Here is a 27027-nt window from a genome sequence, read left to right on the forward strand (position 1 = left end):
TGACAACCGGCTCAGGCTCTCACCTCCACCTCTCATCTAACACGCCCCACCACACCCAGTTGTTTTCAAAGCCCCTGTTTGTAGACGTTAGGAAGACGTGCGCGCGTCTGCAGCTAGTTTGTTTTTTATCAGGTGTGTTGAAGTTTTCTGAGGATCAGCAGGGCACCCGCAGGGCAGGTACACGCCACCTGACTGAGGTCCGAAAGGCTTTGGGAGGTAAGCGGTGCTTTCCCTGGGCCAGGGGCAGCAGGTAACCTGGGGAGAGCACTGCCGACAGGCCCAGGACACTAATCTTGGAATCTGCTGTACGCTCAAAATACAAGAGAGCCCCAGGACCTAAAAGCGCCCCAGGAGCCCCTTTAAAAAGGCGCGGAACTGCGCGTGCGCCGGGATATACGTCACGCCTCATTTACATATAGCTCGCGGGCTTGAGCGCGGCGCCGTACTCCCTCAACGGTTTTTGATTGGATGCCGCCTCTACCAGCGCCGAGGCGCAGTTGACAGACAGCTCTATTGCCAATTCACAGCCCGTTTTGTTCGCAGAGGGCGGAGCCTGGCGACGCGGCCAGTGGCAGGTGGTCTTGTTAGCGGCCACGGCGGCGTAGCCCCGGAGCTAGCTTTACACGGGCACCAGTGCCGCAGGAGGCGCGAGGTGAGTTCCCGGCGGGTAACGGCGCGGCGGGCGGCTGGACAGGGGCCGGGGCGGTGGAGGCGGGGGGAGGGTGGCGCGGGCGGTCCGACGCGCCATGGAGGCCAGCAGAGGCGAGCGGCGGCTCCATCAGCCGTCCGGGTGGCGGGTGGCGGCGGATGGCGGGCCCGTCCCTCTTCCGTGCCGCCCCGCCCCCGGCTGAAGGTCAGCGCGCTTTGTTCCCGCCGCCTGTGAGCGCACGCGAAGCCGCGCAGGCGGTTCCCTGAGGGGGACAAGGTCTCCCCGGCGAGGTGGGCCTGGGTGCGCCTCGTCTGGAAACCGCGCCTGGGAAGGAAGGGGTTCCCGGCGTTCTCACGGCCGGGCCACCGCCTCGCCCTTCCGGGCTTTCCACGGTCTCCACACAGCGCTCTGGTCCTACTCTGGGAGCCTGCGGCGGAGGCGGAGCCAATTTAGTGACACACGGAGCTTTCCGACCCGTGGGCCCGCCCCTAAAGGGTGCAGGGTCGCTAGCAGCACCCCTTCTCCCCAGGGGCATCCTTGGGGCCGTCGGCTTGCGCTTCCTCCAACTCTGCTTGGCTTTGCTACCTCGGAGGAATTCCTGCGGTAGCTTGCTTCACGAACGCCACTATGACAGGCGTCTGCAAATTCCCTAGCAAAAAGGCCCAAGTTGAAGTTCTTGGTCCTAAAAGTTACATGCTTTTAAATTACTGCCGCCGCCTTGTCATAGTGGCTGCCTCCTCTTGGTGACTAATCTCTGCTTACTACACACCAGGGGCTCGTTAAAGCTCCTGATGTGCCTTAACTCCATTCACAATAATCTGTGATATAGGTGCAACAGGCTGAATGAGTATGCCTCAACATGAAACGCCTGGATTCGGAAGCCGTTTAGTTTATGGAATATTTGTAGGTTTGGCAGATTAGCGTTCCTAATCCGACAAGTCCAGAATCGGACATAAAACTCGAAGAGAAGTGGGCTTTGTAGTGTTGTGAATTTTTGGCATAGGAATGTTCGGTTTGTATTGCAAAGTAAAGCCCTGTTATGTGAAGCGTGATGGTTTGACTGTGATGGTAGCTTGAATTTAAACTCAAGTGGATTTAACCTCAGTTGCTGTTGTAATAAACTCTGTGCAGATGAACAGTGAGATTCAGAGAAAAGAGGGCAGTGATAGGATTGGGATATGGTCCAAAATTAAAGAGGAATGGCTCATCTGGCAGGGGCTGTTGCATCATTTTAATGCCTTTGTCTAAAGTGGCCACTGTCAAACTCTGTTGTGAGCCATTTTTCCCCTTGGTTGACCAATATTACTGGTTCACAATGTTATAACATCTAAACCCTTACATTTTGATGTATTAACTTTATTTTATTTTTTTATTTGGAGCCTGTCCTGGAACTAGCTTTTGTAGACCAGGCTGGTCTCGAACTCACAGAGATCCGCCTGCCTCTGCCTCCCAAGTGCTGGGATTAAAGGCGTGCAACCACCTCGCCCGGCCGATGTGTTAACTTTAAATCTTGACCTGTTTTTCAAATGTATAGAATAACTGGTGAATCGTTTTCTGGATTAATAACCTTGACCACCAAAATTTTGGAAAAGATGTATGTATTTTGAGATTTCCTCGGAAAACATGGTCATTGTGACTTGTGGGTTTGGCTGTTTGGATTTGTGTAGTTGAGAAAATAGAGTTTACAGGTTTATACTTTTTTTTTTTTTCGAGACAGGGTTTCTCTGTGGCTTTGGAGCCTGTCCTGGAACTAGCTCTGTAGACCAGGCTGGTCTCGAACTCACAGAGATCCGCCTACCTCTGCCTCCCGAGTGCTGGGATTAAAGGCGTGCGCCACCACCGCCTGGCCAGGTTTATACTTCTGCAGAGATGCAGTTCTTAGGGATGAGATAGTTCACAATTCAGTATGACTTTGTGTTTGAATCTTAAAATGTCCCAACTAAGATAGGCGTGGTGTACAATCTATAGCCCCAGCTGTTCTAGAACTCAGACTTGGCAACACAGCAAGATCCTGACTCAGTTTTTAAACTATTTGCCTCTTAGTGAGAGGTAACCGAGAGTACTGAGTCCCTGCTTGCTGTCTTCATGCTGTGTAGTTTAAAGTCTGTACAAAAGTTTGCGTTTTACTTGTTTAAAAAAAAATGCCAGAGTACCTAAAATTTTTGCTTTGGAAGAAAAAAATTCTGGACAAGAGAGTAATTTAGGGCCTGGAGAGGTGGCTCAGTGGTTAAGAACATTGGGTAGGGGGCTGGAGAGATGGCTCAGGTGTTAAGAGCATTGCCTGCTCTTCCAAAGGTCCTTAGTTCGATTCCCAGCAACCACATGGTGGCTCACAGCCATCTGTAATGAGATCTGGTGCCCTCTTCTGGCCTTCAGACATACATGCAGACAGAACGTTGTATACATAATAAATAAATAAATATTAAAAAAAAAAAAGAACATTGGGTAGTATTGCGAAGGACCCAGGTTTGAGTCCCAGCACTCACAGGGTGGCTCCTAATGGTCTCTTAACTCCAGTCCTAGGGATGCGATGCCATCTTCTGGCCTCTGCAAGTAGTACACAGACAAGCGGGGAAAACACCCATACACATAAAATAAACTACAATTTTAAGAGTAGTTTAAATCCTGAAGGTCTAAAGGTTGCTCTCTGTATGAAGTAAACAGGTAGGTGAATGCTTTAACAGCTTGGATCCCCAAGTGACATATTCTGAAAAGAGGCAGTGATCGTGAGCTGTTGGGGAACACTAACCCATGAGTACAAACTTTTTGTTTATTTAAAAGGAAGTATAAGTGGGTGTGCTGCCTTCCATCTGTACCCAGCACTTGGGAGGTAGCTCAAGCAGGAAGCTCGAGGCCAGCCAGCACTAAAGCAAGAAAGATGAAGTGCATTTCAGGCATTAGAATTGAAGCTGATGTCAGTTTGCTGCTTGTACTGTAAGGGGAGGAAGCTACTAGGGGAACCGCAGGGGCTTCCTCTTCTACCCCCAAAGTTTTGCATGGGGCTATCTGTTAGTGATAGTATATGGAGGCTCCCTGAACCACACTTGGAAGACCTGCTGTTGATCAGGCCTGTTTTGATGGGTAAGTAGTGGAATCTTGGATTGAACTTTTAGGCATTTTTGAAGCGTAATTGGTGGTAGCATAGGTTTGCTTTCGTTTTTAGCAGCCGGATCTCTCTTGTCTTTGGTAAAGGAAACTCAGCTGCTTCGCTTTGGTCTGCTATTGAATTTTACTTTGGGTGAGTTTGGAGTAACAGGAGGCACATTGATTTTTTTTTTTTTTTTTTTTTGATTTTTCGAGGCAGGGTTTCTCCTTCCTGTCCTGGAACTAGCTCTTGTAGACCAGGCTGGCCTCGAACTCACAGAGATCCGCCTGCCTCTGCCTCCCTCCCATGTGCTGGGATTAAAGGCGTGCGCCACCGCCCGGCCACATTGTATTTTTTATAGTGAGAAGACTACAAAAGATAGCTTTGTGAACTTTACCTTTTGATCCTGTGTGCTGTCCACTCTTAAATTTCTTCTTGTCTATTGTGTCAACTGTTGTAACTGAGTGTCTGTCCATCCTGTGTCCAGGAAACTTAGTCTAGTGAGGTGAGATTGGCCCTGAGCCTTATGTTCGAAGTCACACTCAGTTACTTCAGAGTAGTAGATATTGTAAGCAAGTGTGACTAAGGAAATGTCTTCATCCTGTGTCTTCCAGAGTTGCCTAGGATAGGCCAAGGTATGCAAAGGATTCCTGTTTAGTGCCATTGTACTTACAAGTAACAGCAGGGATTAACTGAGCAGAGATTTCTGCCTACCTGTCTCTTGCCAAGTCCTTTGCTGAGCCCTGAACTCTGCACTGAGTCAGTGGACATGCTCTACCCCCCCCTGGAATTCCCTTCATCAGTCATTGTGCAAAATACTGATGAGAAGTCTCAAAAGCGAACAGAAAAAGAATGATCTTCTAGCACTACCTAGCACCTTCAGTTGCTTAAATCTAATTGCTTAAAAAGGTTATGGGTTAACAAGATGGCTCAGTTGGCAAAGGTGCCTGCAACCAAGCCCGATGACCTAAATGTGTTCCCTAACCCCACCTGGTGAAAAGAGAGAACCTACTCATGGAAGTTGTTCTCTCACCTCCATGTGCATGGCACAAACACCCTCGCTCACACACAATAAATAAATATGTAATAAAGAATTGTAAAATATTTTTTATTAGGGCTGGGGAGATGATTCAGTGGTTAAGAGCACTTGCTGCACAAACATGAGAACCTCAGTTTGGACTTGTGCTCCAATGTGGAAAGCCAGGTGTGGCCTAGCCCAAGGCTAGTTTTAGCTTCATTGAGACTGTCTCAAAGGAAATAAGGTGGAAAGTGATGGTGCAGGATACACTTTGTCCTTTGACCTTCACGCATGTGCACAGGGGCACACAACATCACATATCCCCAAAATAAATCATTGTCAGGTAATAACTGTTACATGTGGGGGTGGTTGTTCTTTTTTGAGTTTGCTTTTCAGTTTTGCTTCAAACAGCACATTTATTGTGTTGTAGTTCAGAGGTTGGAAATACAGAGTCAATCAGAGTATTGTCAGGGCTGTGAGGTTTTTTTTTTTTTTCCAAAACCTGCAGCAAGGGTTGGTGGCTGTAGATCCTTGACTGCAGCTATATTATTTCAATATCTGCCTTTGTCAACATTTAGGGGTCTCCATTTGTTTTATTACTGTTTATTTTAAAGACAAGGCCCTAGCTGGCTTGTATGTAGCTGATGGTGAGTCACTATTTCATTTATTTAGTATTGGTGTTAAACCCAGACCTGGTGCATGGCCTGGCTTGTTTGAGACCACCTGACTTCATTCTCACTTCCTCTGTGTCCTGCAGTTATGTTCTAAGTCTCACTTCTTTTTTTTTTTTTTTTTTAAAAGGGCACCAGACCTTATTACAGATGGCTGTGAGCCACCATGTGGCTGCCAGGAATTGAACTCAAGACCCTTGGAAGAGCAGGCAATGCTCTCAACCACTGAGCCATCTCTCCAGCCCCTAAGTCTCACTTCTTAAGGTTTATTTTGTGATTTTCTGAGAGAGGTTCTCCTATCTCAGTTGAGGCTGACCTTATTATTCTAACTCTGTGACTTCACAGGCAGAGATTAGAGAGATGATTTATTTAGTTAAGTTTTGTGGTAAAGACTGGTTTAGTTAAGTTTTGTGATGAAGGCTAAAAGATGAAGGAAGGCCATATATACTAGATAATAGACATTAAGTATTGTTTAAATTAGTTTAAAGTTAAAATAAAGACTACTGGTGTGTGAATCAAATATACTCCACCCCTTTTAGTTAGGAGACTACAACAGTTTTGAGACAGTTTTATGTATCCCAGGCTGGCCTTGAACTCAAAGTAATCTTCCTGGCTCCCTTTTGTATTTAACAACTCAGAAATTAAAAGGGTAAATGAATGTTGACTAGTAGCCCTTTCCTTTCTTTTTTGGGAATGGAGTTAGGCACTCTACTTTTTGGGCAGTGATTTACTACTGAGCTGCATTGCATCTCCAGCCCAGTTACCAACACATTGTGCATGTCTGGGAATCTGACCCTGGGGCTTAAGTGTTTCTGTATACACTTAGCATACTAGGAGTGGTGATGGACTGTGTCCAGTGTCTTGGCCTCACTCACTGGCCAGGGGAAATTGGGATGTCCTAGGGGCCTTTTCTGATTCCTTCTTTAAACAGGTCATTTTTTTGCTCCTTTGACATGGTCCTAAGTTGCTGCAAGTCAGTAAGTACTCTTATAGAACCTGAGCACACATCCTAAGCTTCGCTAGGTCATTCTGCCATCTTTCTGGCTGTGAATCAAGTTATTGTTCTTTAGGGTTCTTTATGTGTATGTACATAATGTGCATATGCAATATGTAGAGGTCTGATGACAACTTTTGGGAGTCTGTTCTCTCCTATCGGGTGGGGTACAGTAATCAAACTGAGATCATCAGTCTTGATGGCAAGAACATTTATCCACTGACCTATCTCTTCAGGCTAGTTTCGGTTAATAGTAATAATCATTTGCTTATCTTGTGGTAAGACTTTGAGGATCTTTGACTTTATGAAAACAGATAATATAAAGCCTTTGCCTTTCAGGAGTGCCAGTTTAGGTGATAGCAGTTGTTAAGAGCACTGACTGCTCTTGCAGAGGACATGGCTTTGGTTCTCATGACTAGTGTGATCAAAACCACCTGGGATTCCAGTTGCAGAAGGATCTTGTGCCCTCTTCTGGCTTCTTGGGTATTGTGCACATAGGCTACACCTGCATAAAAGTTTTTTTGTTGCTCTTGTTTTTATCTTTAAGAAGTGGCCAGTTTAAAGTTTGCCTCAAAAGTTTAAAAAGTTTTTCCTTTGAAAAGTTTTTGATGTTTGGGGAAATAAAGGAGATGAGTCTATAATAGGACTGTTGTGTCTTCCGGAAATAAAAAAGCAGCATGTTCTGGAATGGAATCTAAACCTATGTATTTTATTAACTTAGGATTCACGGTGTCTGTTATAATCTAACTTGATTGCCTGGGTTTTGGTTTGGTTTGAAGACAGATAACTTCTGTAGCCCAGGCTGGCCTGTAACTTGCCATATAGCCAGTATAACCATACTTTTAAAGTCCTGGAATTACAGTCATGCATCAGTATGTCTGACTCTTGATGCCTTTTAAAAGTAGTTTGTCTGACAAGGCTTAATACTGTGGCTTCATAAAACTATCATTAAACTTATCATTCCAACCTTTAAAATAAAATGGGGTTTTCTCTCATACCTGCAAATTGATAGCTCTATAACTTTCAGTGTTTGGTAAACACAATAATGGGTGGTGCATGGCTAAGTGAGCTATCATGAGTTTGGTCTCTGTGCAGGGAAGGGATAGAATGACAGCGCAAGATAGTCTATGCATGTGTTTTAGAGGAGGGCAGGCCTGCTTTACCACTGTGGTGAGGCAAATGACCTTCATAATTGGTTCAGGTGGTATGACTTCTAGGTTAATGGATGGCAAGACCCAGGCGCAGAGGAAGACTGTATTGCTGGGAAAGGATGCTGGGCTGGGAGTGTGGTCTAGAGAAGATGCTGTTAGTCATGGAAAGGTAATGGGGTACTGTAATTGTGGAGCCAAAGTGTAGGAAGTGCAAGTGTTAACAGCTCAGCAGTATTTATTGAGATCTGCTCATTTTTTAACCCAAAAATCTTCCATGAAAATCTTGCCGTCCAAGTTAAGAATGGCAAAGGGTGGGAAACTACACTAAGGTGTTTATGGAGACCACAAACCAAAAGTGTATGGTAGAAAAGCCCCTGACTTGGCCATCTGGGGCAATAGTGTTTGCTGGCATTGAGAGTGGTGAGCTTTATAGGGTAGATATAAGGAATGTAGATCCTAGCTGGGCGGTAGTGGCCCACGCCTTTAATCCCAGCACTCCTGAGGCAGAGGCAGGCAGAGAACTCTGATCTACAAGAGCTAGTTCTAGGACAGGCTCTAAAGCTGCAGAGAAACCCAGTCTCAAAAAAAAAAAAGCCAGATAGTGGTGATACACGCCTTTAATCCCAACTCTTGGGAGGCAGAGGCAGGTGGATCTCTGGACTAAAGAGCAAGTCCAGGACAGCAAGGGCTTGTTGTCCTTGTCTTGAAAAACAAACAAAAATTTATTCTAGGACTTTGATCCCGGCATTGTGGGAGGCAGAGGTCAGCCTGGTATACAAAGTGAGTGTTCCCAGACAGAAAAAAAAAAAGCAACCTGTCTTGAACAAAAACAGAGACAGTAGTCAGGTGATGTGTTTTTGTGCTGGGGCCTGGTGGGGGACAGCCTTGACAAAATACCTTTCTTTCAGAGTGGAGACGTGGGAATTTAGAAATATAGTAAAGAATACAAAGACGCGAGTGAAAATAATAAAACGCAGAAACATATAGGATAGTATCGGGAGGGTATTTCAGTTGAGTACTGAAAATTCTCCCATGTTTTTTTTTTTTCCAACAGCTTAACACACCCCTTATCTCAAAAGGTAGGAGTAGAGAAAAAGGACTGCATTAACATACAAATTGAGGGGCTGGAGAGATGGCTCAGAGGTTAAGAGCATTGCCTGCTCTTCCAAAGGTCCTGAGTTCAATTCCCAGCAACCACATGGTGGCTCACAACCATCTGTAAAGAGGTCTGGCACCCTCTTCTGGCCTGCAGGCAGACACACAGAATATTGTATACATAATAAATAAATAAATATTTAAAAAAAAAAAAAAAAAAAAAACATACAAATTGAAAGTCATATGGGCTACATTCATCTAACGCCTTTGACTCAAGCCCTAGGCAAACCACTCCCTGGGTGGAATCCCAAGTTATTTCCATAAAGGGAACTAGAACTTAGTTGTTTTGTTTTAGGTAGGAACCAACTACTTCACTAATTCAGGAGCAGGGGTCTGGCAACTAGCCTCACCTGTTGAGGGGAGCCTTGAGAGAACAGAACTCTGATTTACAACTAGGGTGGGACCTTTGAATTAGAAGCACAATAATCTTGAATGAACTAAAAACAAGTCCCATACACTCTGACCTCTGGCCTCTTTGGGCCTCCACGTTGTGCATTTTATTTTGAGAGTTTCACTGGCCTGAACCTCAATTTGTAGATCAGGGTGTCGGTCCTTGAATACTTGACTTGTGCCTTCCAAACCCTGGGATTAAAGGCATGGGCCATCTGCACACATTTTATTTTGAAACAATAAAAACCTAATAGAAGCCGGGCAGTGGTGGCGCACGACTTTATTCCCAGCACTTGGGAGGCAGAGGCAGGTGGATCTCTGTGAGTTCGAGACCAGCCTGGTCTACAAGAGCTAGTTCCAGGACAGGCTCCAAAACCACAAAGAAACCCTCTCTCGAAAAACCAAAACAAAACAAAACAAAAAAAAAACCTAATAGAAGATGAAGTTGAGTTAACTGTAAAACAGTTGTACATCACTTTTGTTGGAACCGTTTTTTTGTTTTTTTAAAGATTTATTTATTATGTAATATGAATACAACATTCTGCCTCCATGTATGCCCACACGCCAGAGGAGGGCACCAGATCTCATTACATGGTTGTGAGCCACCATGTGGTTGCTGGGAATTGAACTCAGGACCTCTTGAAGAGCAGGTGGTGCTCTTAACCCCTGAGCCATCTCTCCAGCCCTGGAACCGTTTTTCTTAACTCTCCTGTTTTCCTGCACCAGCACAGCTTTTAGAAAGTCCTGTGTGCACTGGACAAGTGGGAAGGGCTTTGTATGATGCCTCAACTCATCACACCTTTAAAGTAAAGAAGCCGCCTTGAGATCAAGCATTCTTACACTGTAGTCATGGTAGAGTGTCTCTCAGTGTTTTAAAGTGCAGAGGACATAAAAGATGAGGGCAGATAGAATTATCATTACTCTGAGTATTTGAGAGACAGTTTAAACAACAGTGAATGATTTTGAATTGTTTGGGTTAGAGTTGCTATGTAGATCTGCTAGATTTATTGTAGATAGAAGGCAGGTTAGGGTTCTGGTTTTTTTTTTCCTGCAAAGTCTGATCACTTTAGTGTCAGTAAGAATGCCGTGGATCTAGCTTAGTTTGTAGTGTCCATGAAGCCCAGCACTGCATAAACTCAGCATGATGGTGCATGCTTGTAATCCTGGTTCAGGAGAGGTGGAATCGGAGGGACAGAAATTGTGTGGGAGGCCAGATACATGGGATGCTTTCTCAGAAATAACCCTCCGGGCGGTGGTGGTACACACCTTTAATCCCAGCAGAGGCAGGCGGATCTCTGGGAGTTCGAGGCCAGCCTGGTCTACAAGAGCTAGTTCCGGGAGAGGCACGATCAGGCTGGCCTCAGATTTAGAGATCTGCTTGCCGCTTGCCTCCCAGTTGTTGAGCTTAAAGACGTGCACAGTCTTGTGAAACCTAGATCTTAATAGTACCCATCTATGAGATTAGACACGTTTGTGCTCAAATAACTTCAGATCACATCTGGGGCATTTTGTTTCCTTCACCTGCAAAATGGTTTGAACGGCCACATCTGGTAGATTGCCATGATTAAATGGTGTTGGAAGAGTAATACGTTTTTGGTGAATGTAACTGTTAACTTTCTCATTTTTAGGGGACAAAGACATTCAGATGGCAGAAAACAGGTAAGCCAAAATGAACCTTGTTTATTGGACTGTGCTGCTGTCCACTGTAATTCAGAAACTAGAATTCAAAGTTAAAATAATTTAAATGTCAAGTGATAATGGCCCATTCGCTCCCTTTTACTGGCTAAGAAATTGATGTCAGATGCCAACTGTCTCAGACACTGGTATTTGGAGACCTTGTGCAGATATACTTCCTGTCCTCCTTGACTTTTAACTCCTACTTCCTCACCCTTGATGAAATCCTTGATAAAATCCTGGTGGCTACCTAGTGTGGCTTTTAGGGGTGCGAGGAATTTTTTTTTTGTGGGATGTTCAAGGTCAGTGTTAGTTGAGTGCCTGTTTTAATTTTTTAGTTGACGTAAAAGATAATAGATTTCATCATAGCATTTTCATGCATGTTGTTTTATTTTTCTTATATAGCTCTTGCAAAGACCTAGGTTTGGTTCCCAGAACTCACATTAGGCAGCTCACAAGCTCTAGTTCTAGGAATCTGAGGTCCTCTTCTGACTGGCCTCCACTGGCATTGCACTTGTCCATACACCCACATATGGACATATGCATAAACATATTTTTTGTTCTTGGGTTTTATGTGGGTTTTTTAAGACAGGATCTCAATGTGTAGCCCTGGCTGGCTTAGAACTCTGTATGCTTCAAGATGTGCAAAACTCTCAGAGATCCTCTTGTTTCTGTTCCTAAGTACTAGGATTAAGTACTAAGTACTAGTATATCACCACACATGGCACATAGAAGTTTTTCTTTTTCTTTTTTTCTTTCTTTTTCTTTTTTTTTTTAACTCTTAAATACTAAAAATGAGATAAAAAAAACTTGTCACCACAGCACCCACGAAGCCAGGACTACTGATACTGAGTTAGACCCTGTCTCAAAACTAAAAGGGGAAATTAAGAAGCTCTAGCAAGAGTTGCAGATTAGGGGCTGGTGAGATGGCTCAGTGGTTAAGAGCACTGACTGTGGGTTCAATTCCCAGCACCACATGGCAACTCGCAGCTGTCTGTAACGGCTGTTCCAGAGAATCTGACATCGTTATATCAATGTACATGAAATAAAGTTAAATAAAGTTTAAAAAGAAAACAGTTGCAAATTAGTGCAGAACAGCCTGTGTGTTGAGAGGGGAGCTAGGTGGATGTGATTTTTTTTTTTTTCTTTTTTTTCCTTCGAGACAGGGTTTCTCTGTTTCTGGCTGTTCTGGACCTTGCTCTGTAGGCCTCTGCCTCTGGAGTGTTGGAATTAAAGGTGTGTGCCACCACACCCTGCTGGTTATGATCTTTTTAGATGGGATTCTCCCTTAGATAACTCACCTTTGTCAGTGTTGTCTTTTTTTCCTTTTTGTTTGTTAGTTGTTGTGTCCCCGCCCCCATGGGTCTCATTATGTAGCTCTAGCTGTCCTGATAAATCTGCCTCTTTCAAGTGCTGGGATTAAAGGCATGTACCACCATACCCAGTAAGTGTTATCTTCATCAGACCTGAAGTTCCTTGCTGCACAGATCCCTAGTACATTGGAAAATCACTAAATATGCCAGATTATGCTGTCTTTAGGACTCTGTTTATAATACTTTGTAAACTTGTTTTAGTCTTTCAGATGGAAGCCCTGCAGATTCTGTGGAAGCTGCTAAAAATGCCAGTAGTACAGGTCAGTGCTATGGATAAAGCAGTGATTGAGGGTTTCCATCTGTGTCTGTGAGTCTCTTCCAGAACCACTTGTTACAATAATTATAGTAGCAGTAAAGGAGTTCTGTCTGTAGTGATTAGAAATTCAGACGCCATGAAAGAGAACACCATGACCCTGCTCCTGTGCTGGCCTTTACATGATCTGGGCATCAGAATGCTAATCAGACTTGCACCTTCAACTTTCCTTTCCTGCTTACTTTGAAGCCAAATCTAGATGTGTCATTGTGTCAATAAATTCGCACGAACTGTCTCTGCCCATGAGAAATCTGTATGTGATGGGCTAGCAAGGTGGCTCATTGTAGACCTGGCACCCTGAGTTTTAGTCTCAAGAATCCACTGTGGAAGGCAAGAACCAACTCCCAAAAGTGACCCCCTGACTTCCACACACAGGCTCTGGAGCATGTACACCTGTTCTCACGCACATTGCATGTCTGATTGAACACATACACATAATGATGATAAAATGAAAAAAAAAATCTGTATCTGAGCTGGGAGTGGGGACTGTGTAGTCTTGGCTGTCCTGGAATTCACTTTGTAGACCAGGCTGGCCTCAAATTCAGAGATCCACCTGCCTCTCCCAAGTGCTGGGATTAAAGGCATATGCCACTACATCTGGCTGAGAATGTGTACTTCTAAAACACATTTGTGGTGGATTTAGCCCCAAGGCTTCATGTACTAGGTAACCATTGAGTTATAGCCCTGGCTCTCTTGTGGTTTTTTATTTTAAGATAAAGTCTTGTTTGGCATGGTATTTACCTGCTCGGCCTCCTGTGTAGGTAGGGTGACAAGCCTGAGATCCATGTTGGTGTTGGGGTTCTTGGCTGCTGAATAACTCTAGTGTCTTTTCAACTCATAGAAAAGCTCACAGACCAGGTGATGCAGAACCCACAAGTGCTGGCAGCTTTGCAGGAACGTCTTGACAACGTCTCTCACACTCCTTCTAGCTACATAGAAACGTGAGTACATTGCCAGTGAGATGTCAAACAACAGAACAAACATCTCCATGCCTCAGAGTAGGAACAAGTATGGTTTTCATTTCTCAGGATCAGCTAGCTCATCTTGTCTACTTGGTGATGCACAGTGCCACCTTGTGGATTGTAGAGAACTCAGCTAATAAGTGTTGGTAGAGTACTGGCTAACTGCTGGACACCTACACCTTTACCCTTGTTAGGAGGTCCATGTTGTGGCCTTGCTGTACAGTAGAAATGAGATGCCTACTCTGGGCAGCACTTCTGCCTTCTAGAAGAGATGAGCCATCTCAGATTCCGAGGCATAGTTGCTACAACTGGAGGAGACACTGCACATTTCCTTGTGTCCATTTAGAGGCCTTTCTGGCTTTAATTAGTGGATACAGGATTTCTTTGTCCTGTTTTGCTTTTCTTATGCTGGGTTGAGTCCAGCCTCTAGTGCACAGGTACCTTATATGCAGTTGTTGTTTTATAGAGTAGATGTAGTGAGGGTGTAGTCAAGGAGTTGAGAATGATGTCTGGTTTTCTGGCTATTGTAAGTGTGCATATGGAGTGGCATTTGCTCACTAGGATGGAGCACAGAGTTGTGACAGCTTGTGAGCACAGCCTCACATATGTGTTGGTTGGCCTTGAATGGTGTTTGGGCCAGCACTGGGTGCTTATATGGACTCTGCATTCAGATTTTCTGTGAACAAGTTTTAACCTGGGGGCACTATTTTGGGGGATTGTAAGTAATTTTATAAAGTTAAATTTTTTTCTTTTTCTTTTATTTGTTTATTTATTTATTGGTTTTTCGAGGCATGATTTCTCTGTGTATCCCTGGGTTTCCTCGAACTCACTCTAGACCAGACTGGCCTCAGAACTTAAGAACTACCTGCCTTTGCCTCCTATGTGCTGGGATTAAAGGCATGTGCCACCACTGTCTGGCATGTTTTTTTCTTTTGATTTTAGGAGTGTTCATACAAACAAAAAATAAATTCTGGAACAGAGGCAAAGAAACTCTTAGCAGGTGTGATTAGACGAAATTGTATGTGGGTGTCTGTAGACTTTGTGTGTCCATGCAGTTTTAGACAGCCAAAATCAGGGCCCATGTGCCTGTCAGCTTGCCTGTGTCTGGTCCTTGTCTGTGATTTGGCTTTTGCTGTTTATTATTTCATCCTATTGTGTACATGGATGTAGAGTGGCGCGGCGGGCTGCGTTCCCGCCCAGCTCCCACACGGCTAGCTTATGCCTGAAATAACTACATGGAAACTGTATTCTTTTAAACACTGCCTGGCCCATTATTTCCAGCCTCTTATTAGCTAATTCTTATATCTCGATTAACCCATTTCTGATAATCTAGAGTACAGTTTGAAGGAGTCGATTTTCTCCTTCCATCTTGTGATTCTTAGGAACTTAACTCAGGTCATTCATTATGCTTGGCAGCAAGTGCCTTCACCCACTGCGCCATCTCTTTGGTGGGTTTTCTTTACTTAAAATTATGAATGCATATATATGCACACACATTTGACTGCAGGTGCCCAGTGGAGGCTATAGGCATCAGATCTTCCGAGAGGTACAGTTTTAGGTGGGTAAGCCATTCAACATGGGTGTTAGGAATTGAACTCAGGTCTTCTGTAAAAGTAGCAAATACTCATAAGTGTTGAGCCATCTCTCCAGCCCCAGTCTTTGTTTCTTTTAGAGACAGAATGAATCTCTTGTAGCCCAGGCTGGCCTTGAATTCACTAGTAGCCAAGCCTAGCCTTAAATAACTGACCTTCTACATCGACTTAAGATTAGAGGTGCATGATACCATGTCCAGCCCTCTTCTGTGTGTGTGTGTGTTTTCCTGGAAATTGAACAAGGACCATTTGCATGTTAGGTTAGTGCTCTACCTGTAACTACACTCTTCCTCCTTGGTCTCTGTGTAGCCCAGAATAACCTTCTGCTCCTGCTACTCTTACTGCTGTGTCCTTCTACATGGTGGGATTGCAAGTGTGCCCAGCTTCCTTTGGTCTGTTTTCATCACCAGTTAGGTTGGGACAAAAGAGCAGTTTTACAAACTGATTCCCTGTTTCTGCTTTTGATATGAGATGACCCTGTTTTTCCATCTGGCAGTTTGTGTCTTTTCTGGCTTCCTTAATCCCTCCGTCCCTCCTTCCCCCCCCCTTTCTCCCCCTTCCTTCCCTCTCTCTCTTTTCCCTTCCTCTTCCCCCCTCAATATCTCACAGGGTCTTTATATGTATCCCTGGCTGTCTTGGAACTTCTTAAATAGACCTGGCTGGCCTCGAGCTTACAGAGATCCACCTGCTTCTGCTGGAATTAAAGGCGTGTATCACCTGGTTTGACCGAGTCTGTTCTTTTCTCTAGGCTTGTTTGCATGTAGAGTTTTAGCAACTCTTTATAGTCAGGGTGTATGTTTATGTGCTGGTTGTTTGCTGGCACTCAGTGCTTTATTTCCTGTTGTCTTGTAGTTTACCCAAAGCCGTCAAAAGGAGAATTAATGCTCTGAAGCAGCTCCAGGTGAGGTGTGCGCACATAGAAGCCAAGTTCTACGAGGAAGTTCATGACCTGGAGAGGAAGTATGCAGCCTTGTACCAACCTCTCTTTGACAAGGTGTGTACCATTGATGTGTTTGCCTCATGTGGTCGTTCCTGTGGTGTGAGACACAGTACCACCCAGGGACTTTGTCTTTTCAGAGTCCTGTGTAAATATCTTAGCTTTTGAGTTTGCAGAGAGCCTAAAGTGCTGATGGACTTTTGGCTTTTAATGCAGAGAAGAGAATTCATCACTGGTGACGTGGAGCCCACGGATGCAGAGTCAGCATGGCACAGTGAGAATGAGGAAGAAGACAAGTTGGCTGTGAGTTTCTGTTGTGGAATGTTTAATCCTAGTTACTTTTGTGGTATTGGAAGGTGAACTCAAGGCCTTGTTCTTCTGCTCATTGTTTCTCTCAGCAAAGCTTTGTGGAGCAGTCCTGCAGTTGTTCCCTTTTCTTTGACTGGGTGCATGGTTCCTTGGTGACACTCTGACATCTGAGACAGTGCTGTTGGTTATCATAAAGTGAGTTGTGGACCTTTCTCAGTGGTTAGGCAGGCAAAAATTGTTTGTAGTGAGCCAGACATGATTGAACATGCTTCTGATCCCAGCACTAGAGAGATAAATATCTGAGTTCCAGGCCAGCCTGGTCTACATAGTGAGACCCTATCTCCAGAACAAAACTATCTGTAACACCAGTGAAAGTCTGAGCCCAGAGGAGGTAGAAGTTAGCATGGGTGAGAACTGTACATGTTCCCCCTTACTAAGGAGTAGGCACACGTGGAGGGGGACCATCTGGAGACTTCAGGCTGCTCAGCTTCACTCTGTCTCTAGACCAGCAGGTAGGTGAGTGACCAGCATCATGATGTTGTATTCATTTTCTATGACAGTCTCATTCAAATGCCATGTAAAGGTCCAGCATGGTGCAAAGTTAATTTTAACTTCTGTCCTGGTTTGTTTGCTTTTTTAAAGGTCCTAGGGATGTAACCCAGAGGTTCATAAGCAAAAGGCAGGTTCTCCATATCTGAGTCACACCCAAGCCCCCTGTCAGTGTAATTTTGTGGTTAGATAATAGGTAGCTTTGGTTTAGTAGAATTCTTTCTTAGGGATCTGTTTGAAATATGTTTAATTTTTGCTGCTATATGGCTTTGTTTTTGTTTTGTTTTGTATCCCTGCCTGACATGGAACTCACTGTGTATATCAAGCTGACCTCAAGCTCAGAGATGGCATATGCTACCGCACTCAGCATAGCTGTGGTTCTGTATTAGTTTGCTCCCTATGACCCATGAAAAGCCCATTTTGGTGGTTTAACAGTCTTTTCATTTTGTTCCATCATAGACTGTTGTAACAAGCAATCAGAATTTACTTGGTTCAACTTCCTTTGATCGACTTTCTTCCTGAGGCTATGTTACAAACAAGTCTCTCTTCCCTGGTGCTGTGTGGCCTTTGTGGTCACAGTGCTGGTGTTTGCCCAGTACTTATGTGCTCTTTCTCCTGGGAACTGCATGCCCAAATTACTGAATAGTTTTCTGATTACAATGCTGCTGCAGCAGACAGGTTTTCTTGGGGTTTGTTTTGTGACAGGATCTCATTATAAAGCCTTGATTGACTGGAACTTGATCTGCAGACAAGGCTGCTCTCAAATTTATGGTAGTCCTCATGCCTCTGCCTCTCAGGTGCTGGGATAATAGGTGTGTACTACCACTCCTGGCTTGAAGGAGGGCTTTCTCCACCCTTATAGTAATCATATGGATATGACTCCGTGTGTGTGTCTGCTCGAAGCTATTGTAGTGTTCATTGTATGATGACAGGAAGCTCACCAAGACAGACTGGACATTCTTTCACAAGTCTGGTGGCAATTTGCCACCTTTCCGTTTCTCCCCTTGATATAGGACATTTCATTGTGAAATTACATGTGAACATAGTGTCATGAATGCTTTTTCCAACTCCGTCGTTTGGAGACACACAGAAGGAAAAGGAAATGTGTGATGGACCCTGAAATAATGTCTTTCAGTAAGACTTTGAGCTGTGTGTAAATTTGTGTTTTCAGTGATGTTTGTGTTTTGACTCTGTTTTGTAGGGAGATATGAAGAATAAAGTAGTTATAGCTGAGAAAGAAGCAGCAACAGCAGAAGAGCTGACCCCCAAAGGCATCCCTGAGTTCTGGTTCACCATCTTCAGAAACGTAGATATGCTTAGTGAGCTGGTGCAGGTGAGGGGCTTCTGCTTGGTGGGTACAAGTGGGAAAAGATTGGGGTGATGCACAACTCCTGCAGTATGTTGAGGGACTTGCCTTAGTATTACACACTGCTTACTTGGGTGCTGAGAGGTCCTTTTAGAAGGTTGAAAAGTCTCCTCTTGGGGGTTGATCCCTAGGGGAGTGGTCTTTGCTGTAGGGACTGCATTCTCTTTTTGTAGTTCTTGGCAAGGCTGTTCACACCAAGCTTGAGAGGCAGTCTCCTGCAAAGTCCAGCACTGCACCTAAGACCTTGTTGAGATTCTTCCTATGTGAAAACAGGGAGCTGGGGGAGAGTCTCACCTCCATGTTGGTTCTCATTTGTGCCAGTTAGATGGCTGATAGGCTGCTAGGTGTTCAGATCTGGTGCGTAGTGTGAGGCGTTATCAGTGGAGAGCTCCATGCTTCGTCTCTCAGCCTCAGAGATGTGACAGCTTTTGGTGTAGCCTGCTTCCAGAACTGTCTTTGGGTTTTTTTTCTTCTTTTAAATAACTACTAAATGACCTCCTCTTGCTGGTTTGGTTTTACCCGTTATGTCAAAAGAACTTAAAATCAGGAAGATAACCTTTAGTGGGCTTAATTCCTAGAGCTTTTATTCAACGCCAATCTCAGAGTAAAAAATTAATAATCTACACCTGTCACAAGTGTATGTCATTTTGAGAATCCATTCCTTTAGCTTCTTCTCGTGCTTTCACAGTGACTGTTGCTTAGACTTTACTATACAGCACAGGTCTTTACAGTACAGGTGTAAGCAGTAGTCATTGTGAAAGCATAGAGCCATGCAAGTCCTTGGCTCCTATATGTTAGGCTTCGACATAATCTGCGATCTTTATAGAAGTGGCATGAGATTTGGGATATTTATTGTCACTAATGGATATTGTGCAGGAAGACCCACAACAAACTAAGCCATCTCTTTATCACCAAGCCTTTTGCCTTGTCATCTCAGATGCCAGAAATCTTGGTAACACTGTGCCAACGTTAGTGTCAAGCAGGAGAACATGGGGCTTTCCTACAGCCAGCATTGGTGGTAGCAATGGTGCCATTCTAGAATCAGGTGGCAGCTGATTCTTGACATGTTGTTACTGCCACCAGAGATACATAATGAACAGATTTGCATTGCTTTCTAGAAGTTAATACTGGACAAAGACAGAATTCCAATAGGACAGTTGCCCAACATCTGGGACACTTACAACTATGACTGCCATGAATTGTGGTTGTTCAAGGTTCTCTCTCTTTTAGGAATATGATGAACCAATCTTGAAACACCTGCAAGATATTAAAGTCAAGTTTTCAGACCCTGGACAGCCTATGGTGAGTACTGACCAAGCTCCTTCTTGATTGGCTAAGGTGCAAAAAGGTGTGATTCTTGTCATTCAGAGTTGGCAGTCTTGAGCATGTGTGCTCATCAGGCTTCTCTTGGTGCTACTGTTGGCAGTGTGAGCTGGACTTTTGGCTAATAACACAGACTATATCCTTTCCCAGGGACGAGGAGTCAGCTGGATACAGACTGATGACTGCTGGCCTGTGGTTATCACCTTGTCAGGCTCCAATTTAGTTGCTAGATTTTCTTTGGTTGAGATGATCAGCACATCATACTTTCCTAAGTGTCACATGGAGGTAGCAGGGTGTGGTGGCATGAGTTTATAATCCCAGAAGGGAGGTAGATTACTTGAATATGGTCAGGACTAGCCTGAATCACAGCAGTGAGATCCCTTTTTAAAAGAATAGGAAGAGCATAAACAAACATGAACAACAGTAGTACAGAAATCTAGATACTAAGGAGAGTGGGTTTAACCTAAAATAACCATTAGTAGATATGACTGAAAACTACTCTAACACGGCTTAAAATATGGGAGGTGTCTGGCCTCTGGGAAGATGGACTTAACCTACAATGTGTGGGGGCTGGTGCTTGCTGAGTCTGACCCTCTCCCCAGGAGCACTGTTCGTAACCTGTCAGTCTTGCTGTGGTTGGCGGGTTCCATTCCAGTGCTACAGGATTTCCAGTGACACATGACTGACTGGCTGGCTAGTGGCTTTCAGTTTCAGGTCTTGGAGACACACGTGCTATGAGGGGCTAAGCAAAGGATCTTAAGAGGGACCTAGATCTGTCCTTTCATCTCTACCCCAGGCCCTGGTATACAGATGGAGATAGGCCAATGTGGGTAGGATTTCTTTATCCGCGGTCCTTCAGGGGCAGCCGTGCACATCTATCTTTGCTTTGTGAGAAGTCCCACATGGGTAGTGGGAGCTTAGCATGCTTGCTGCCTCCCTTGGTCAAGGGCTGCCCTCTTACTCAAGTGGCTGGAGAAGGTCCCTTCCTACCCAAGGCTCTAAGCTCTTGTCTTTCCTGAATAGGCAGTGTTGAGGTTCTCTGTGGTTTTTTTTTTTTTACTTTCAGTTCATCCAAATTCAATTGTTATACTTTTGCTTTCATGTAAATCTTTTTATTATTGTGAGATAGGGTCTCGTTGTGTAGCCTGGGCTAACCCAGAATATGGAGTAAGCTAGCTTCAAATTTGTGGCCCCCTCTTGCCTCTACTACCCATGTCCTTGGGATTACAGGCATATGCCCAACCTTGATTGGCTGGTTTTCATTTGTTTGTCTTTTGTTGTTGTTTTTTCCAGACAAGGTTTATCTGTGTAGCTTTGGAACCTGTCTTGGAACTTGCGTGCTCTGTAGACTAAGCTGGACTTGAACTCAGAGATCTGCCTGTCTCTGCCTCCCGAGTACTGGGATTAAAGACGTGTGCCACCACTCCCAGTTTTGCTTATTTTTTTTTTGCATACTTGTGAGTTGTCTTTTTTTTCTTGCTGCCATGTGGCTTTGGAATACCTATTTTTCTGCAAGTATTGTTTCCTGTGTGCTCTCTTGAGTACTGAGCAGCTTCAAGGGAGCAGTTGACTCTGTCCTCTCACCTCCTTCCATGAAGGATCCTGCAGAGAGGGAGGAGAAGGGTGGGGCTGCCAGTGCCGATTTCAGTAGGAAGGTCTGTAGCCATGAGATGGTTCCTTAAGTTCTGTTTGCAGACATTAGGTAGTTCTGACTCTGCATCTTTGTTTCAGTCTTTTGTACTAGAGTTTCACTTTGAACCCAACGACTACTTCACCAATCCTGTCCTGACGAAAACATACAAGATGAAATCAGAACCAGACAAGGCTGACCCGTTTTCTTTTGAAGGTCCTGAAATTGTGGACTGTGATGGGTAAGAACATGTCTTTTTAAAACAAAAGCAGTAATGCTTTTAGAATTTCAAAGTGAAGATTCGGGTGTAGGGGGTCCATGTTCAAGGTCAGTCTAAGCTGTACAGCAAGATCTGTGTACAACAACGAAAAAAGATAGAAAATGAGAATGATATTAAAAATTAAAAAGTCTTAGGGGTTGGAGAGATGACCATGCAATCAGGAGTTCAGACCTTAGTGCTCATATAACAGAAAAATTGCTGGGACTTGTGAGCTTCCAGCTTAGTCAAGAAAACATGAGCCCCACATTCTAGGATACCCTGCTTCAAAGAGATTAAAGGCATATGCAATAATATATATATTATACACACACACACACACACACACATACATGCATACATATATACTTAAAAAGTCTGTCTTGAAGTTCAGATGTACTTTCAGGCTTGTGCTCAGTTTCTGTTTGAAAGGGCCCAGGTCTTGAGTTCTCTAGACACCATGATGGAAGGGATTTTGTTGTTTACAAGGCAGGTTTTTCTCTGTAGCCTTTCTTGGCTGTCTAGAACTCACTCTGTAGACCAGGCTAGCTTCAAACCCTCAGATTCACAGAGATCCTCTTGCGTCTGCATCCCAAGTGCTGGGATTAAAGGTAGATGCTGCCACTGCCAGACTTATTTGTTTATATTCTGTGGCACTCTGGCACTAGAGATTTAGCACAGGACCTTTACACGTAAGACCAATTGCTCTACCACTGGATTGTGTCCTCAGCCCCAAGTTTTTTTATTTTTATTTATTTATTTATTTTGGTTTTTTGAGACAGGGTTGTAGTAATTGGGGCAGCGGAGCTGCGTCCCCAGCACCCCAGCCGGCCGCACGGCTAGCTTATGCCCGAAATAACAACACACAAACTGTATTCATTTAAACACTGCTTGGCCCATTCTCTTCTAGGCTAATTCTCACATATTAATTTAGCCCATTTCTAATCATCTTTGTATGGCACCCCAAGGTGCGCTTACCAGGAAGATTCTAGCCTATGTCCATCCTGGGTCGGAGCTTCATCCCTGGAGCGGGGCATGGCGTCTCAGGCGTCTGCTCCCGAGAGGAGAGCTGTCGAGACTCTGACCTCACTTCCTCTTCCTTCCAGCGTTCTGTTCTGTTTACTCCTCCCACCTATCCTCTAACCAATAAAATGGGCCAAGGCAGTTCCTTTATTAGCCAATGACCTTCCTCCATCACAGGGTTTCTCTGTGGCTTTGGAGCCTGTCCTGGAACTAGCTCTTGTAGACCAGGCTGGTCTCGAACTCACAGAGATCCGCCTGCCTCTGCCTCCCAAGTGCTGGGATTAAAGGCATGCGCCACCACCGCCCGGCTTCAGCCCCAAGTTTTAAGATTTATTTTTACTTTGTGTGAGTGTTGTGTCTGCATGTGTATCTGTACTACATGTGTGTCTTACCCACAGAGGTCGGAAAAGGGCATCAGATGCTCTGAAATTAGAGTTAAAGATGGTTGTGAGCTGCCATGTGGGTACTGGGGAGCAAATCCTGGTCTTTTGTTTAGCCCACTTTGAAGTGTTTTTTTTTGTTTGTTTTTTTGTTTTGTTTTGTTTTTGATTGTTTTTGAGACAGGGTCTCATGTACCTCTGGCTGGCCTCAAACTTGTTTTGTAGACTAGGCTGAGCTTAGAGTTCCACATGCCTCTGTATCCCAAGTGCTGGGATTAAAGGCTTTGCCACCATCATGCCCATGAAAGCCCCAAATTCCTAAGAGCATTAATATTTGTTAAATGATGAAATTTGATGCAGGTCACAGCCCAGTGACAGCTTTGGAATTTGGCACTGCATCTGCCACCTGATGCCTGTCAGTTTTAGTTTCTAGGTCACTTGGTAGAAATGCAGCTTAAATTTGACTCCTATGGCTATGTCTCACTGTTTGGTAAATTGACTGTTGAAGAGCCAGCTCAGTGTTGTTACTGTCATTAAATGATTTGGGCTTCATTAAAATCCCAATTCAAAGGCTTGGAGTAATTAGGGCTAGCGAACATATTTTCCTGAGGACAGTCTTGTCTTGTGGGAGAGGTGGTGTAGAGACTACTTGTTTGCTCTCACCTGCCCAGACTCCCAAAATAATCACTCAGAAACTGTATTAATCAAATCACTGCTTGGCCTATTAGCTCTAACTTCTTATTGGCTAGCTCTTACATCTTAATTTAACCCACTTCCATTCATGCGTGTATTGCTACGTGGCTGTGGCTTACCGGCAAGATTCTATCCAGCATCTGTCTCTGGGGCTACATGGCTTCTCTCTGACTCTTCTTCCTTCTCTCAGCATTCAGTTTAGTTTTCTCCACCTAACTTTGTTATACCCTGCTATAGGCTCAAAGCAGTTTCTTTATTCATTAACCAATAAAAGCAACACATATACAGAAGGACTTCCCACATCAGAGAGGACTTGGCTTTATCATGTGTTCCTGAGCAGACATCATTCAGATACCACCATACGTGAGAAAGTGGCGCCTCATGTCCTATTTACTTAGTTGACTTTTGAGTTGAGTACTTGAGTGTTGACAGATATTTTTGTCCTGCAGCCATTTGGTCTCAAAGAAACACACAGAGATCTACCTTAATTATAACTGGTTGACCCATTTGCTCGGATTTTTATTAACTAATTTTTATCTCATAAATTGGCCCATTATTCTTGTCTATGTTAGCCACGTGGCTTGGTACCTTTATCAGTGAGGTGTTCTCATCTTGCTTTCTTTTCATCTTGGCAACGAAAGTACAAGTGACAAGTCTTTACAAAGTACAAGACCATTGTCCCATAGCAAGTTAGTGTGGTAATCCTCAGTTTGTTCAGAGATTGCAGGTGATGCACTCTTGAACATTATACACACTTGGCAGGGTCTTGCACCAAAGATACATTTCAGAATCCCAGTGGAGAGAATGCTGTTGTCATTTTGGAGCTGTAAGGTTTTTGAGCATTGGTTACTCCAGGATGATGGGACTGAGCTAGCTTTTGTGAACTGTCATACAGATGGGCTTTGGGTTATTTTTCTTGGTTTCCAGATTAGTGGTGTCAAGTTCCACAGGGCTGTGGTTTCCTTCCTGGATAGTAGTGGGATTTCTCTTGGAGCAAGTGTCTATAACAGATGCCTTGTCCCTGCAGGTGTACAATTGACTGGAAGAAGGGAAAAAATGTCACAGTCAAAACCATCAAGAAAAAGCAGAAGCACAAGGGCCGGGGCACCGTGCGAACCATCACCAAGCAAGTGCCCAATGAGTCCTTCTTCAACTTCTTCAGCCCCCTAAAAGGTGGGCAGGGTCAGCTCAGTGTGTTATGTGAAGTTGTTTCTTCATCTTGGCTTAGTTCTCAGGAGTTGTGTATGCACCTCAGGAGAGGATGATCCCTTTCCTGAACATGGAGGGGAACAGGCCAGCTTCCTAGGCAAGAGGCAGGTACAGTCTTTAGGACCCTTCTTGGCTCAAACCAGTCAGAGTGCAAAGCTTCAGAATCACCTGTACAGCTTCTTTTTCCTGTGAATTCAGTTTTTCTTAGTTTTACACAATTTAATAGAGCACAGGGATTTATTTATAATTTCTGTGTGATAAACACAAGTACATAGATTTACAGTTTTTAAAAGCTGGGAGCAAAACCGCAACACTGAAGCTTTTTGTTTTTGAGCTATACAATGAAGATGAAACCTTGAGCCTTGTAATAATTATTGCACTTTTGGCAGTTCTGAGAAAGTTTTTTGACAGACCCTTTTTCAGTATTAGAGCATGGGTATGAAGGGACCGTCATTGGATATAAATGTCCATCCCTGTAGCCAAGGTCAGCACATACAGAGTTATGTGTGCAACATTTGGTGGGTCCCTCGCTGGATCTGGGCACTTGACTTGGTTTTGTCCCAGAACTCACTGCTGTTATCTACTAAAATGCCCCTCATGGGACATTAGGGTGTTACTATTGTAATGGCCATTTTTATGATTTCTTTGAGCCCAGAAAATACAAAGTATATTGATTTCGTAAATAAAAACGCCCATAAGCTCAGTGCTCAAGTTTCCTGTGTAAGGAAGTCCCTTTTGAGGACACTGACGTGTTGAACCAGGCTGGCTCTCTGGAGCTCAGGTAAAGGATTCTTGAGCCTTCAAGAGTCAGTTCGCTGAGCATAGTGGTGATCTGCACACCTTTCTTACCAGCATTTGGAAGCAGAGACAGGAGGATTTCTGTGAGTTCAAGGTCTGCCTGATCTACATAGTTCCAGGACAGCCAGGGCTACATAGTGAGACCCTGTCTTGAAGAAAGATGAGAGAGGGAGAGAAAGAGAGGGAGAAGTTGGCTTCTTTGGGAATTTTCTTAAACCTGTTTTAAAGCATCAGTGAAAGTGGGATTGATAAGCAGACATGATGTTAGGGGTGGTGATTGACAGTAGCACAGCTCTGAAGTTAGCCCATTCAGTTTCCAGTCTGCATTTTCGTCAGGCTGCACATAACAGGATCAAGAACGAAGGATGGTGGCGGGGGTGGATTGGTCTAGAAGGCAAGTGCTGGGGTGCTTGTCCCTGGAGAGTTGGGGTTCTAGCCCTCAGACCCTGTGCCTTGCCCACATGGCAGCAGTCTCTTGTGCATAGTGCTCATCCAACCAACACTGTCATTGCAACAATGAATGATGCCAGGCTGTGACACAAAATGGTGTGAGCCGTGTGAGAAGTGCTGGCACCACAGGTTTGAACAGAGAGGATTGGATTAACTCAGCACATTGCTAGTCAAGATCTAAATCATCTGTCAGGTGATGGTTCCTTTAGCTTCATAAAGTATGTATGACAAGAAGCCCACGTCTCCTTTTGGGCTGGTGAATGTCAGCACCACTCTGATGGTCTTGTGTGTAGACTGACCCTCATGGATGAATCAGCCTTGACAAGCTGTACTCTCTCTGCAGGGTTGTCAGCCGACTGCACAAATTTTTCCTCCATAACAGATAGGCATGTACAATTCAGCATTTGTACGATGCACAGGGTCAGCCTACATGGCAGCAGTTCACAGACTGCCAGCCTACGACAGCTGGTTCACCTACTTCCTACTCATCCTTCAAACGCAGACTTTTTTGACCCACAGCCTTCTCTAGCTGAAGTAGTATAACCCATAGGGCTTATAAAATTATTTGCAAGGTGCCATGGTGCCTCATTGGGGTCTGCCAGCTAGGTTCCCTTCAGTGTGGATGTTAAGACATTGGTTGCCTTTGTAATGTGTGTTGTCTTTTCTTTTTCTAGCGTCTGGAGATGGAGAATCTCTGGTAAGATTTCCTGAATAGGCACTCCGATCCCTTCCTGCTCTATTTGTTTCTGTAGTTAAAGTGAAGTCATTATACCTTGGGCCTGGGGAGAGAAATGTTTGGTTTTTTTCATGCTTGTCCTTTACTCTTCACTAGAGACCCCAGTGTCCCTACTCTGAAACGTAGACAAATGGCAAAGCTGCAGCCCATCTGCTCTTTTGTTTTGCCTTCATGTTGTTTCATAGTATAATTTCAACATTGACTTTAATAAGGTCATTTTAAGTGGCTTTGAATGTGGGGACTGTTACCCAGCAGTGTAGATGATTCAGAGTAAGGGCTGAAGGTAGGGTAAGGGTGCTAAGCATGTCTTTACTGAAATGAGTTAATGTGTTGGTTTTCCC

At 44.3% G+C, this 27027-nt stretch overlaps 1 protein-coding gene and 1 non-coding gene across 3 annotated transcripts in view; both read left to right on the forward strand.

Annotated features, from left to right (window-relative positions):
- Positions 1-576: 576 nt before the first annotated feature.
- Nap1l4 (nucleosome assembly protein 1 like 4) overlaps positions 577-27027 on the forward strand; it is a 35427-nt gene continuing 8976 nt past the window's right edge. For both annotated transcript variants that reach the window (XM_041666593.1, XM_041666592.1), the window contains exons 1-11: positions 577-652; positions 10742-10772; positions 12362-12420; positions 13315-13414; positions 15880-16021; positions 16181-16267; positions 18024-18155; positions 19419-19490; positions 21243-21382; positions 24521-24666; positions 26625-26647. In XM_041666593.1, coding sequence (XP_041522527.1) covers positions 10759-10772; positions 12362-12420; positions 13315-13414; positions 15880-16021; positions 16181-16267; positions 18024-18155; positions 19419-19490; positions 21243-21382; positions 24521-24666; positions 26625-26647 — 915 coding nt within the window. In that variant the 5' untranslated portion in view covers positions 577-652; positions 10742-10758. The remainder of the gene's footprint in view (positions 653-10741; positions 10773-12361; positions 12421-13314; positions 13415-15879; positions 16022-16180; positions 16268-18023; positions 18156-19418; positions 19491-21242; positions 21383-24520; positions 24667-26624; positions 26648-27027) is intronic.
- On the forward strand, positions 20114-20240 carry LOC121458186. Its single transcript, XR_005975824.1, has one exon. It is a non-coding gene; the product is annotated as a small nucleolar RNA SNORA54 (small nucleolar RNA).

This window comes from Microtus oregoni, unplaced genomic scaffold (assembly GCF_018167655.1).
Source record: "Microtus oregoni isolate MIOR12 unplaced genomic scaffold, Mior012 000016F_ref0000370, whole genome shotgun sequence".
Classification (NCBI taxonomy): domain Eukaryota; kingdom Metazoa; phylum Chordata; class Mammalia; order Rodentia; family Cricetidae; genus Microtus; species Microtus oregoni.